This window comes from Natator depressus, chromosome 10, assembly GCF_965152275.1.
Source record: "Natator depressus isolate rNatDep1 chromosome 10, rNatDep2.hap1, whole genome shotgun sequence".
Lineage (NCBI taxonomy): Eukaryota > Metazoa > Chordata > Testudines > Cheloniidae > Natator > Natator depressus.
The window spans coordinates 42,732,912-42,747,034 of NC_134243.1; the positions used below are offsets into that span (position 1 = coordinate 42,732,912).

The window sequence follows — 14,123 nt, forward strand, 5'->3', positions numbered from 1 at the left end:
CTTCGTTTGGTCAGGCTAAACAAGCCAAGCTCTTTGAATCTCCTCTCGTAAGGTAAGTTTTCCATTCCCCACAACATCCTAGTAGCCCTTCTCTGCACCTGTTCCAGTTTGAATTCATCTTCCCTAAGCCTGGGAAACCAGAATTGCACACAGTATTCCAGATGAGGTCTCACCAGTGCCTTGTATAACAATACAGTACTAACACTTCCCTGTCTCTACTGGAAATACCTCGCCTGATGCGTCCTAGGACTGCATTAGCCTTTTTCATGGCTGCATCATATTGACAGCTCACAGTCATCCTGTGATCAACCAATGCATCCGATGAAGTGGGTTTTAGCCCACGAAAGCTTACGCTCAAATAAATTTGTTAGTCCCTAAGGTGCCATAAGTACTCCTGTTCTTTTTGCAGATACAGACTAACATGGCTACTACTCTGAAACAAAACAGCCAAGTATTTTTCCTCCTCTATCACTTCCAACTGATACATCCCCAGCTTCTAGCAAACCCCAGGCTTGGGGAGAGGAAGAGGCTTGCCCAGTGTCACTTGTGGCTGAACAGGAAACTGAATGCGGGTCTGCTGAGTTCCCCTCCGGTGCCCTGCCCACTGGGCCGTCCTCCCCAGCCAGTGAGCCAGGGCACAGCTCTGACCTGGTCCCACTGGCCAACCGGTGATAGCACTTCCCCTCCACACACGTGTCCAGACCAGATCAGCTACCAAGGGGCCTGTGTCCTTTCCTGACCCTTCTCAGTGGATACAGGAGGCCGGAATTGTGGCTTGTTTTCCATAAGGGGAGAGAGAGTGCAGCTTGTTTTTACATGAGGGTCTCAGGAATGGCCTGCCGTATTTCCCCTATAGGGCAGGAGGTCCCTCTGTGTGGAGCCAGAGATGGGGACTGGGAACTCACTCAGCCCTTAGCTAGATGGGGCTGCTGGACCTTTAACAAAAGAGCTTTTCTCCCACCAGTTTGTCAGGTGTTTGAGTGAATTGAGAGTTAACAAAAGACCCAGCATTTGAAACCAGGGGTTCTCTCCAGTTTTCCCACTGTGGGCCAAATGCTAATACTGTTCCATTCTAGTTCTTCCACTGTGCTCATCCCTCATTATCCCCCATGAGACTATCACACAGACACTCCCCACAGCCCAGCCCAGCTCCCAGGCCCCTGGCAGCTACAACGTTCACTAACATGGAAGAATGACATTAGGGAAGCATTCAATATATTTTTAGCTTCTTTTGATGCAATTTATCTGCTGGAAGTAGCAAGGAGGAACCAGCATCGCAGGACCAGCCAGCTTTCCACACACCACCAGCGAGTGCTCAGCAAACTATTGGCATTAAATTGACCTCCCCTCTCCATTAATTGGGGGCAGGGGCAACATTTTTAAAGCATCTGTGTCACCTGAGAACCTACACCCCATTCAGATCAATGGAACTGAGGCTCCTAAGTCACCTAGGTGCATTTGAAAATGTTGCCAGGTATCTGTAATGTCACATGCCAGTCACAGATTCCAAGCCCAGAAGGGACCACTGTGATCAGCTAGTCTGACCTCCCGTATAGCACAGGCCAGAGAACTGCCCCCAAAATAATGCCTAGAATCCACTACGACCCTTAATTCCTAGAATCCACCACGACCCCCAGTGGTTAATTCCCCTCACTGTTACAAATTTACCCTTTATTGCCAGTCTGAATTTGTCTCACCTCAACTTCCAGCCATTGGATCGTGTTAGACCTTCCTCTGCTAGACCGAAGAGCCCATTATTAAATATTTGTTCCCCATATAGGCTGTAATCAAGCCACCTTTTAACCTTCCCTTTGTTAAGCTATATGAGAGACAAGGTGGGTGAGGTAATAGCTTTCACTGTACCCACTTACTCTTTGTCATCCATAGACAAAGCTTTGAGAATAGCAAAACCAAGCAGCGAAAAAGTGTAAAAGAATAAAATGAACTTTGGGGCCATGTGGATGCACCACATAGGAGCCAAAAATGACACAAGCCACCCTGCTTGTGCGAGTCTCCTTTAAAAAAATGGCTGCTTTGTTTTCCCTCTCAAGTACATACAACAATGACACCCTCCCACACCTTGTGTCTACCCTGTTGACAGAGATTGTACACTCTCCATGGCCGGGACCACCTCTTACTCTCTGTACTTCAGTGCCAAGCACAATGGGGCCCTGCTCTCAGCTGCCATCTTTAGATGCTACTTATTAGAAATGTGTTATTAATTAACAATACAGTGATGGACCAGGGAAGCAGAAAAAAGCCATGCCAATTATTTAATATTATTTCCCAAAGCCCCTAGAGCTCTAGGCATGAAGCATCATGCTAGGTGCCGTACAAACACAGAACAGATCAATTGTATTTAGAGAGGGGGAAAACAGGCTTGGGAGTAGTGCAGAGCAGAATCGGGCCCTTCATATCTTCAGAGCTAGGAGCCCCCGTCCAAGTGCTCTGGGACATTTGCAAGCCCACCAGTCCCTCCCTGCATTAGGATACTCTTCTTCCCATGGCGACTGCTAGAGGCCCTGTGGTTAGGAGCCAGGTCTAAGCCCAGTTTCTCTAGGGAGAAATTCCAAGAGCCAGATTCCCAAAGCCACAGAGATAACAGTCAGTTTAGGAGAAAAGAAGGAAGGACAAAAAGGGGAAAGGAAAACAGAGTGGGGGACAGAGAACAGGTGGCAAGGGAGGAGTGAGATGGACCTGCTTTGCCACTGAGCAACGAAAACAAGAAAGATGGAAAATAGTCAGAAAGATAAAGAGATAGGCAAGAAAAGACAGGATGGAAGAGGCCATGAGGGAGGAGGGAGGAGGAACGAGAGGGAGCGAGTACAAAGAAGCCACACCCCAAATGGCAAGCCATGCCCATCTGTGTGACTGGTGCGCAGCCGGCCTGCTATCCTTTGCCAAGCCAGCCACTCTCTGGGAACCCCTGATCTCGTGCTCTGGGCCCCGACAGCCTCACTTGTCCACACCACCCCTGACTGTGCCCCCCCCACACCTCAGTGCCATCTCTCCGTGCTGGGAGGCTGGGGGAGCCAGAGCGTCATGAGCCTTGGGTTGACCCCTCCCCACATTCGCCCCTTGTTTCCCTCCATGCTGCGTTCCCACGCCCCACGCCCGCACTCCTGGGCTTTCCTCCGTAGCAGCAGCCCGGTGGTCGTCGCTGCGCTGGGCTGGGGCTCCCGCTTGCCTGCCCGTCCCTCTGCCACACCCCGCTCACCATTTGCTTCGTGGTTCCCGGGCACTCCTCTGTCAGGCTAGGCCTCTCCCCTCCATGACACCAGGCGGCCTGGAAAGAGCGAGCCAGGCATCCAGGCAGCGTCAGGCCTTGACGTCAGGGCTGAGATCCGGGCTGGAGAGTATCTTCTGCTGTTTCCAGGCAACCGAGTCCCTGGCCTCTAAAAGGCAGCCAGCACCGTGGTTACGTCAGCGCTGTGCAGCGGGGGCTCGGGTGCTGCTCCAAACGCTGCCGGCCCTGCACGGCAAACGCAGGTATTGCAGACAGAGAGGAGAGACCGGGAAAATGGCATAGGTGCCTCAGCCCCCGGGCAGCACCACTGGCACCCCTCGCACCTGGGATCCTGCCTTCACCCTCCTGCGTCGCAAGCCAGGAATGAATCCTGCTTCACTCCCATGCCCAGGGGAGAGAGGACTCGCTTTCACATGGCAGGAACATACCCATGCTGCCCCACAGTGCCCGGGGAACACACACAGGGCAAAGCGGGTGCAGCAGGACAAGCGCCCAGCCCCTAGCAGGGCGCTGGGCTGGTACCTTGGGCAACTGGGAGACAGGGGAACCTTTCCTCTGGAGTATTTAACCCTCCTCGTCCCCACGGAGTGAGTGTGACACATGGCATGGCCCTGGTGGCAGGGGTCAGGGGCCCTGCACTGGCCAGTCCACACGAGGGTGTGACAGCAGCTAGGGCAGCGGTTCTCAGCCTATCTGCAAACCTGGATGGCTTGTCATGCCCCAGAGACCCCCCCCGAGATGCCCCCAGACCCAATGCATCCCCAGAGGTCCATCCAAGGGGGATCGGAGCAAAGATTCCAGATGCTCTGGACAGATATGAACAGGGGGACCACCCCACACATCTGCAACTGGAGAGAGAGGCAAGTCAAGACACCCCAAAACAAACAGTCCCCCAGCTCATGGAGGGCAGAGGATAAGGGCTAGGGGGGATTTGAGGGCCTGGAAGTGGAGTGGAGAGATTGAGGGGTGCAGTGAGGAAGGAATTAAGGGTTCTGGGAGGGCTGGGGAAGGAACTGGGGGGCGGAGGGATATAGGGGTACGGTGAGGGACTGGGGGAAGGATCTGGGGGCAGAGGGGTGGCAAGCTGATTGTTCCACAAAAAGCAGAACCTCCCACACATGGCCCCTGGGTTGGGGGCAGTTTAAGTCCTGGGGGAAAAGTGGGGGGCTGGGAGGAGTTGGGGGGCTGAAGAGGCTGGGGTGCAGTGGGGGAGGAGCCTGGCTGTGCAGCAGGGGGAACATCGGGGTGCCCAGGCTGGGGGGACAGGACAGCGCATATGGAAGATGGGGTGTCACCAAGCTGCAAGGCAGGGGGAACACCGAAGGGCTGATACATACCGGGGAACATGACACCAACCGCTCCCTCCTGGCCCAGCCCATGGGGCTGGCATAGCTCGGCTCCCCGGTCTGGGCGTGCGAGCTCCAAGGCCGCAGCACTGCTAAATTTTGGCTCAGCCGTGGGCGGCGTTGCGACCTGGCGAACGGGTGGCAGTGGCACTCCCTCACACTTGGCCCAGATGGCCCTCCCCGCCACCAGGACGGAGTGGTGGCCAGGCCAAACCTGAGCAGCCCTGTGACCCCGCGCACCAGGCTGCAAGGCCCAGAGCGGGGAGCCGAACCCAGCCAGCCCCACAGCCCTGGGACACTCTCTGGAGAGCCGATGTTGAGTGGTGAGGCCAGGGTGAGAACACCTGAGCGAGAGGCTGGCTGTATGTAGACGGGCCAGGCTGGTTCCACAGACCTGGAGGGAAGGGTTGGCCAGCCTATTGAGTGAGAGGCTGGAAAAGGGTGTTGGAACCCACCATTCGTTAAACCGCGACTGAGCAGGCCGCAATAGCCTCCTCCTGCTTTCCCCTGTAACACCCAGCCCAACCAGCAGGGGGCACACGCAGCCACTCCTCCCCAGGGGCAGTGGCCACTGCACCTGGACTATGGAGATTACCCAGTTTAGCAGAGTGCAGGAGCACCCAGCCTCAGCAATGCTACAGGGCTGGGGTATTCCAGCCCCAGTGCTGCAGTAAGAGTCCTGACAATATGGTAATATTGGTAAACAATCCCAGTCCCCTCTGCTGAAATGCAGCCACCTCTGGGGCAGAGCATGCCAGCTGTTTAATGGCACACAGCAACAGCACACAGCAGTTTGGAATCCCGCAGCCAGCTGAAACTGCAGGCCCATCCGGGAATCTGGACAAGGACCAATATTCCTTCCATGGCAAAGAATGCCCAAACAACAGGCCCACAAGCCACCTACCCCAACATGCTCACACCCACCTATCACCCTACTACCCAACATGCCCAGTCACCCAACCACCCGCCTCGCCCACACCCACCAGTTACCCAATCACCTGACTTGCCCAAACCCACCAGTCACCCGTCCACCTGACATGCCCACACCTGCCAGTCACCCAACCACCCAACTTGCCCGCAACCACCAGTCACTCAAACACCCAACATAACCGCACCCACCAAAGGGCTCCCTTCCTAGCCGCTGCACCCCGAAGGCCCACGGCATCACCCCTGGGGACAGCTCCCATGGCACATTCTGCACTAGTGGCATGCAGCTCCATGTCCCCCCCCTAGTGGCCAGACCCCTGCAGCTCACCCAGACCCAAACACTGGGTTCCACACCGCTCCTGGGTCCAAGACTGCTGTCACTTCATTTCTCTGGCCCCTGCCCCTCACCTGCCTCGTTGGCTCTCAGAACCCCGTCAGCAGCCTCCAGGCCAGATGGGTAGGGGAGAAATCCGTGGCCTTAAAGCTCCAGGTTCCCTTTCCCTTCCCGCGCCTGGCACCCTGTGTTATAGCGTGCCAACAGGTGACCAGAATGTGGTCCCGGCAAGGCCCGTGGAGCTGAAAGTGTTGTCTCATCTCTGGCTCATGCCCCAGGTGAGACTGTCACCTGATCAGACTGGCCCAAGAGCCAGGGCAGTGTTGCTATGCCGTGAGCTTCTGGGAGAGGCTGGCAGCAGGGTAGCTGTGGGTGCTGCCCACAACCCATGCTCCTGCTATTGGAAGTGACAGCTGTGAATACCACAGAGCTGGGCCATAGATCAGCCCCTGCGGGGGGAGCCTGGGCCTTAAGTCCAGCATTGCTTGGCCGTTCCCTATAGACAGAGGCTGGAGCAGCTGCGAGCCCTCATCAGCTGGCTTTCCCACAGCACCTCTTACTGGCAGAAGCTCAGATTGTCATAGACAGTGCCATTCCCTCCAGCCCTCCTTCCTGGACAAGACTGGGACTGGAGCAGCTCTTTCCACTCCCCACCCACAATGCCCCTGAGCTAGCGAGCCTGGAGCAGTGTTAACTTCACACAGCCAATTAGTAGCTTCCAAAGTTGCCAAAATGTCAGTTTTCCAGCTAAAAAGACCCAAGCAATTACGGCTTTGACTTGGGGGTTGTGCTCACTCCCTGCGGCTCCCCACCTGGGAGGATCTGGGCATCCAAGATGACAGCAGCTAATAAAGCCCCTGTCTATGTGCTCTCTCTGCCGCGCGGGGAGCTGAGCTTTATGAATGGCACCTGACTTACCTCGACCAGCGCTAACGGTGGCCCAGGGCCGCTACTCGGTTTCCCTGAGTAATTTCTCCTCTGGGACGAGAACACAATGCTTGGCTAGGTCAGGGAAACACCACTGACCACCTGCGGTGGAGCAAACACCAGCCATGAGCTGTGAGACGCCGAGGCCTTTGGGTAGAAAAGTGATAGCTCCAGTGCTGGCACACACCCAGGCACTGGTGGCATTACTGGGCTCCTCCTCTTTCTCCCAGGCTGAGCTACCAGCCCTCGGTTTCCTGGGGGCCCTCCTGCCTCCCTTCAGCAGCCCTGCGCTGTGAAGCCAGGTTTACAGCCGCAATCAGAGCTGGGCTGGCAGCCTGCAATCTGCTGTGGGTTCTGCTTGTGGCTCTTTGCGTGCTGGGAATGTTGCCGGCTGCTCTCCCTGGGCGCCAGCCTACAGGAGGGCAAGTTCTGACAACACTGAGACTCAGGCCGCGGGGCAGAGAGCTCTCTGATCTTCCTGCTAGGCCCAACAGAGGCTGCGAAGGCCGGGGTGGGAGACACCTGGCCAGCGGGGGCAGGAGCAGCTCTGATGGCTCGTGGCAGGAGCTGTCGCACTGCACGCAGCTGGAGGAGCATGGCCCCTCAATGGAACAGTATGGCTGGGGGAATCTGCAGGGCCCTACCAGAGCAGTGGGGCTGGGCCAGGGGGTGAGAGCAAGGGACCAACCAGGATTTCTTCTAAATCCTTTGCAAGGCTGAGCCAAGCCCATGGGGACCCCCCCTGTCAGCAGGCGGGGCCTTTCACCCTTTCAGAACTCACGCAGCCAGCAGGTAGCAGCATATCCCCCGGGGCTCTTGCCACCTCCACGGGGGAGAGTTAAGGTGATGGGCGGGGGCTGGTGTGCCCCTGAACTCTGTCTCTCCACTTTGCAGAGGGTTAGGTTCGTGGGCACTCGGTGTCCTGGCAAGGCAGGAGCCACTGTCCGTCAGCCTCAGCTCTGCACCAACACAGCTTTGGGGCAGTGATGATGCAGAAAGCTCATGGGCACTAACACCACCCTGAGAGCCCAGCTCCACGTACACATGGCTGAAAGCAGAGACCACAGTGAGCACCACTAGAGGGTTCACGGGCTATTTAAAGGGATACCACCCAAGTCCCATAAGGACACAGTGTCACTGGGTAAAGCCAGCGGGGCCCACCCTGGGAGGAGCACACCAGCATGAGAGGGATCCTCCAGGGGCATGGAGCCTTCATGCCACACACCACACGACATGCGAACAGGGGCATGGCTGAGGGGGAGAGGGCAAGGCTTCACATGCAGCCCCTTGTGGGTATGACAGCTCTCCAGTGGCTGGCCAGGGACTGGCCCGCCCAGAGCTGCAGCAGGATGGTGCTATATTGTCCCTCTCAACAGAGGAAAGATGGTGAGTGTATTAAAGGGGTTCTTTACTGGGGCTGCTCAGCACAGACCACTGCAGCTCCTAGCCAGCATGCTGCCATGGTACTGCACAGGGCCTGCTGTCTAAGTGCTGGCTGGGCGCATGTCATGAAGAAGGGATCACTGACTAGATACTTCCCCACCCACCCCAGCATTGGGGCTCCTTTCAGCCCAGCCCTAGGGAGGGGAGCCTGCTGCTGCTGTCCAGCCCTTCTCAAAACCCATTTCTCCCCATTGTGGCTGGACAGAAGAAGAGGCCTTAGGGGGAAGGGCGTTGACCAGGGCCTCCAGAGTAGTGCTGCCAACCCCCATGATTTTAGGGTGAGGCTCGGGATCTTTGGTGGTTTTCATAGAGCCCCAGCTCCTGGCCTCACGGTTTGAGAATCTGGGCTTTCAGGTACATCCAAGAGTTTCTAGCCCTGGGGGTTGCTGAGAGAAGCTGGAAAACGTGTCCCGAGTGCAGGAACCAGGAGGCAAAGAGAGACCCCAGCATGGATCATTCTAAGACAATCTCCTGTCTTGGTGATGCTCCAAGAGACCTGGGCACAACTCCCAGCTCTGCCACAGATTCCCTGTGAGCCCCCGGGCATATCACTTCATCTTCATTTAAGTGTTTCCTAACAACCTGGGCCAGGAGCAGTTTCTCTGTGACAGGGGAGAGCCCCTGGCAGAGGATCCCCACCAGGCAGGGCGGAAGCAGACAGAGTGGGCACCCAGCCACCAGGAACTTAACTGGCCCCACCAGTCATTTCCCAGGAACCCAACCACCATCTGATGGGCACAATGGTCCGGCACTGCTGAGCAGCAATAGACAAACCCTGGTGACCTCATTTAGTCCCTGTCTCAGCTGAGTCCTTACTTCGCTGTGCAGGGTGGGAAGACAAGAGATTGCACAGGGATTCCAGCTGCTCTCAGAACTGGGCTCCAGACCCTCTGCCTGTGGCTGGGGGCTAGCGCCACCCTGGCTACCCTGATGCAGGTGGGCTGGTTCCTTCCGCTCCCTGTCCCACCCCCATAAGGCTGTCTTTCAACCAGGGTGGGCAAAGTGGGGCCTGGCCCATGGAGCACCCTCCTCTTAACAGACCAGGGTGGGTGGAAACAACAAGTCCCGGGGCAATGCTCCAGCTTGTTTTGCTCAGAGCGTTTTGGGACCTGGAGTCTCTGCAGGGTGCCCCTCTGGTGTAAACATGAGGGCCCCTGCAATCCAGAAGGCAGTGTGGGCTGGTGGTCAAGGACCTGGGCTAGGAGACAAGTGACTCCCATCTCCCAGTGCAGTGCTCTAACCACTAGGCCACAACATCTCTGATTGCAGGTGCCCTCATAGTTAATAGAGAAGCACAACCTGCAGAGACTTCATGACCCAGCATGCAATGCTGTGGCACCGTAGGAAACCCACTTCTTCTCTGTTTCCCGTCCCACCCTTTGTCTTGCCTATTCCGATTGGGCAGAGACTGTCTGTTGCTCTGTGTCTCTGCAGCTCCTAGCACAGATCCAGGAGAATCCCAACTTTCTGTTCAAATACAGGAAGTTTCTAGCCCTTATGGTTGCAGAGAAAAGCTTGAAAACATGAAGCAAGTGCAGCCTAAAGGCTCAGAATGGAGAAGGCAAACTAAAAAGAACCCCTGCTGTATTGTTTTAAAGGACTCGTGATTTTTAAGCTCATCTCACGATTTTTGGAGGTCTGACTTGTGATTTTTGAACGCTTAGAGCTCGCCAGACTGCAGTGCTGCCCTTGGACAAGCAAAGGTTAGATCCTCAAAGGTCTTTAGCCACTTAATTCCCCATAAAGTCAATGGGAGTTTGGTGCCAAAATACCTTTACAGATCTAGGCCCTGGGCTTTAACTCCAGCACCAATGTGGGGTACAGCAGAGAAAACATATATGTATGTCAAGCTGCATACAAGTCTCACAGACATATCTGAATCCTAAGGGAAACCCCTTCCTGTTTGACACCCAGGTGTAATCCCAGGACATCCTGCCCTCACCAAGCTATCAGTTAAGGCCTGGAGTGAATCCAAGGGACATTAGAATAAGCTGCCAGATTTTAGCAGCTATTTCTGTGTGAGGCCCAGGCTTTTCCTAGCTGAGAGAACTGCCCTCTGAGCTCCTGTGTGGCAGGGCGGCCAGGATGACAGTTACCTGGCCCAGCCTTCGCCGACCCCAAACACCATGCAGGATGGTACAGCAGGGCCAGCCGGAGGGAAGCACCCACTTTTGTTCTCCAGAAGGCTGGTGTCTCCCTGGGGCTCTCCCCCTCTGCCCTGTCTGGGAGAAGGGAGAGGCTGGAAGAGTGAGATAACTGGCCTTTGATGGCCCAGCAGCGGCAGATAATTATACTGAGACTTCTTGACATCTTGGGATTTTAGCAAGGCTTTGACTCAGTCCCACATCACATTCTCATAAGCAAACTAGGGAAATGCAGCCATTATATTTCCCCCGGAAACCCCGAGATGAAGCCCAGAGATTTTAGTCTCCTGAGAGCTGAAATGCTTTAGTCCAGCTGACCTGTTGTGTGCCACAGGCAGAGAACAGGAGGGATGGAGGGGCCACCTCTGCCCCAGGCCCCTGCAATGGCAGGGAACTGATTAGGTGAGACATGCCCAGCTGATCGCAGCAGCCAACCAGCACCCCGTGCTATAGAGGAGGAGAAGACTCCCTCCCCAGGTTCCTGCTAATCAGCCCTGGGGAAAAAACCCTTCCTGACCCCAAATCTGCCAATCAGTTGGACCCTGAGCATGTCAGCAGGATGTACTAGCCCAGCATGTAAGACAGAGGCACCACACAGCAGTGGTCCACCCCAACCAGCGCCCCATCTCGAGATGTGGCCAATCTGATGCTTCAGAAGGAAAAAGAACCCAAACAGAACACAATTGTTAAATTGCGCATCAGGGCGGGGGGAGGGGAGGAATCCTTCCTGACCTCTGCAGGCAGCCAGGCCTGAAGCATGAGATTTCATAGAATCATATAATATCAGGGTTGGAAGGGACCTCAGGAGATCATCTAGTCCAACCCCCTGCTCAAAGCAGGACCAATTCCCAAATTTGGTTATGCTCATCATCCTAATGCACAGCAGCAAGTGTTGGGAGCACGTTAAGGCCAATATGGGCAATCCCATTCTCCCCATGGCCCATGAAGGAAGGGGATGAACAGGAAATCACAGATTCCAACCAGAAGGGACCCCAGACCCTCCAGCCCCACGCTCACACATACAAGCCGCAGAATTTTGCCAAGAAGACGGACTAAAGCATGTCTTTTGAAAACACAGCTAATCTTCTCTGAACCACTCCAAGTCTACCACCATCCCAGGAAGCTGTTTAAAGCTGCAGCTACCATGCTTTTCTTCTATTTCTGGGAGTGGGGGGAAGTTCCCTAGAATGACCCCTTCCTGCCCAGAGACACAGATGTTGCCCAGAGATGTACTGAGCCCTGTACCCCACAGCCCCTGGCTAGGAATCTCTGCAGTAGGAAAGCAGGCCTCTCCTGCCTCTCTCTCCCCTTTGTCAGCCTCTGAGTGTTTTTCCAAGAAGCCATTGTGAAAAGCTCCGGCAGAAAGGGACACCTGGAAAAGCAGGAGCTGGATCTACTGCTCTGGCAGGATCCCAGGAAGGTGAGGGCAGCCCGGTGCAACGACCCAACCGCCACTTCCAGGCTCTGGGCTGGGCGGAGAGAGTATAAAACTCTCCCACACACAAGGGTTGAAGGAGCAGGAAGTTGCTAAGGTGGTGAAGGGGCCCAAGCCCCAGCTCTGCCAGTGCTTTAATCCCCCCAGCATGGAACAATACAGTGCATGGCATGAGGGGCCCTGGCAGAGGGGCCCAGCCCAATGCAAGTTCGCTTCATTTTCCCTCAGCAGCCAGCGCAAGCACTAACCCCGATTAGTGCCGGACAGGTTGGCTCTGTAGGGGCAGCTCACCACTAAAGTGGGGCAAACTCTTGCCCAGTGGGCACTCCTGAGCCGCTGCCTGCTGGCACGAGGCAGGCAGGGCTGGCACGTAACAGAAAGCAGGGCTCCCCTCGCTAAATCTCTGTCACGCAAGCCACAGCCAGGGCAACTCCACCTGTAGGCGAGGGGGACTCTGCTCACAACCCTTCACAGCCAGTGCTCCTGCACTGTGCCCTGCAGCGCCTCGGGCTGGGAGAGGCAGGGTTGGATAATTTCTCCGGCCTGCCTAGGGACATAACCCAGAAGGCGCTGGCCCTGCTCCAAACCCAGCCTCACTGATACAATAGGACTCCATGGGAACGGATCCCCTCCTGGGATTTTATCGCCAAGTGTGGCAGCGTCCCTTAAACAGCACCCAGGCAGGGCCACAGCGACTCTGTCTCAGACACTGACAGAGCTCAGTGAGGGACCTGGGCCTGCTCCCCACTGCCAGCGATGCCAGGGGCTGCAAGCTGTCCCCTTTGCTCCTGGGAATAGGCAGAATACCCTCACGGGATCCTTCTGCCTGTGCACGGCCTGCTCCACTGTGAAATGCCCACCTCAGGCAGATCCTGGCCACAGGAACAGAAGACCCTGAACGGGGTTTCTGTGCCTGGGTGGAACAGCCCTAGGGTGGAACCGAACTTTCCAGGATCCCTGGGCCCACCTGGAACAGACCTGTGAGCAGGCGGTGGGGGGGAACAGAGCCTGAACAGGACTGCTGGGCCCGCCTAGACGCACCCTGCTGCAGCCCCTGGGAGCAGAAGAACCTGAGCTGAACCCCCATGCCCACCAGCAACAGCCTCTAGGGGAAGATGGCACAACACCAGCCCACCCCCGGTCTGCTGCCCCAAAGAGACACCCTGCTGGCAGGACCCTTCCCCTGATCACAGCCCTGCCCCTTTTCTGCCCTGGGCTATACACCAGGGTCCCCCACAGCCTGACTAGGACTCAAGCGCCTCACAAAGGCCTATGTGGGCAGAAGGCGTTGAGGTGGGGGGGGAATGAGCAGGAAACCCCCCCTTCCTCCCAGCTGGCTCCTGCCCCCTCCCAGCTCCAGCACAACGGGCAGTGTCCTAAGTGGAAGGGCTTGTCCATTCAGCAGCACCTGCCAGAGCCAGGAGGGCTGGGCAGGGCCTTCCACACCTGTGGCTACTTCCCCCTCCTCCCTGCCCCGCTCAGTGACAGGCAGTGCGGCTCACTCTCCCACCTACCCAGCCCCAGCTCCGGCCACTGCCAGGCCTCGATACTCACGGTGATTCCTTCGGCCAAGTCCCCGCAGCCACAAAGGCCCTGGGAGGCTGCCAGACTGGTTCAGGCTGGGGAGGAAGTGCTGCTGGGCGCCAGGGATCAGGGCTAGGGATGGCTGGCCTCTCGCCACAGGGGAGCAGACAAAAAGGGGGACCGAGGATGCTCAGTGGAAGAAAACAGAAGGCTTGTCGGCTGGCTGCCCCTCCTGGCTTTGTTGTTTCACTTAGCGCACAGCACAGTGAGCCAGATGGCTTCGCCCATGCTCAGTGCCACTCCAGGCTGGAGTCATGTGATGCTCTCGGCTCAGTGAGCAGGAGAGTGCTGCTGGGCTGGAGGCAGGGAAGCACAAAGCTCACACACGTACACACACGCGCATCTAGTGCACCAGCCATCCATGCATCCGTAGGCCGAGCCCCCCACCTACCATCTCGATGCAGCACAGAAAGCCCACAAGCTTTCTGACCCTAGTGCAGCGTAAGACACAGGAGATGACCCAGATCGCTACCCTGAGGTCTGTCCTGCAGACCCACTGTGCTGCTTTGCCCTGGGGCTGGGGCTGGGGCTGGGTGTCAGATCTCTTGAGGGGAGAGCACTACACTGCTGGCGGCAATTATACCCGTTTCTCACCCTTGAGGAGGATTCCTAAATGTCCTTTCCCGCTCTGCCACCCTCACAGTTCACCCGCCTGCCCAGCTGTGGCCTGGTGACTTTTGAAGGCCCTATGCTGTGGTGATGATGACGAAGAAGGCAAAGAAAGTCTTTGTTTCTT

At 56.5% G+C, this 14,123-nt stretch overlaps 1 protein-coding gene across 20 annotated transcripts in view; it reads right to left on the reverse strand.

The window, feature by feature from the left end:
• Nucleotides 1-13,643, reverse strand: part of PARP6 (poly(ADP-ribose) polymerase family member 6) — a 51,347-nt gene extending 37,704 nt beyond the window's left edge. For 7 of the 20 annotated variants that reach the window (XR_012641254.1, XR_012641256.1, XR_012641255.1 and 4 more), the window contains exons 1-2: nt 13,358-13,643; nt 3,218-3,472 (exon numbers count right to left, since the gene is read on the reverse strand). Coding sequence is in view for 13 of the 20 variants with exons in the window: in XM_074965910.1 (XP_074822011.1) it covers nt 3,218-3,220 (3 nt within the window). In the remaining 7 variants the exon portion in view is untranslated. The remainder of the gene's footprint in view (nt 1-3,217; nt 3,473-13,357) is intronic. The other 13 variants (XM_074965902.1, XM_074965901.1, XM_074965900.1 and 10 more) reach the window with 6 other exon arrangements.
• Between the last annotated feature and the right edge of the window lie 480 nt (nt 13,644-14,123).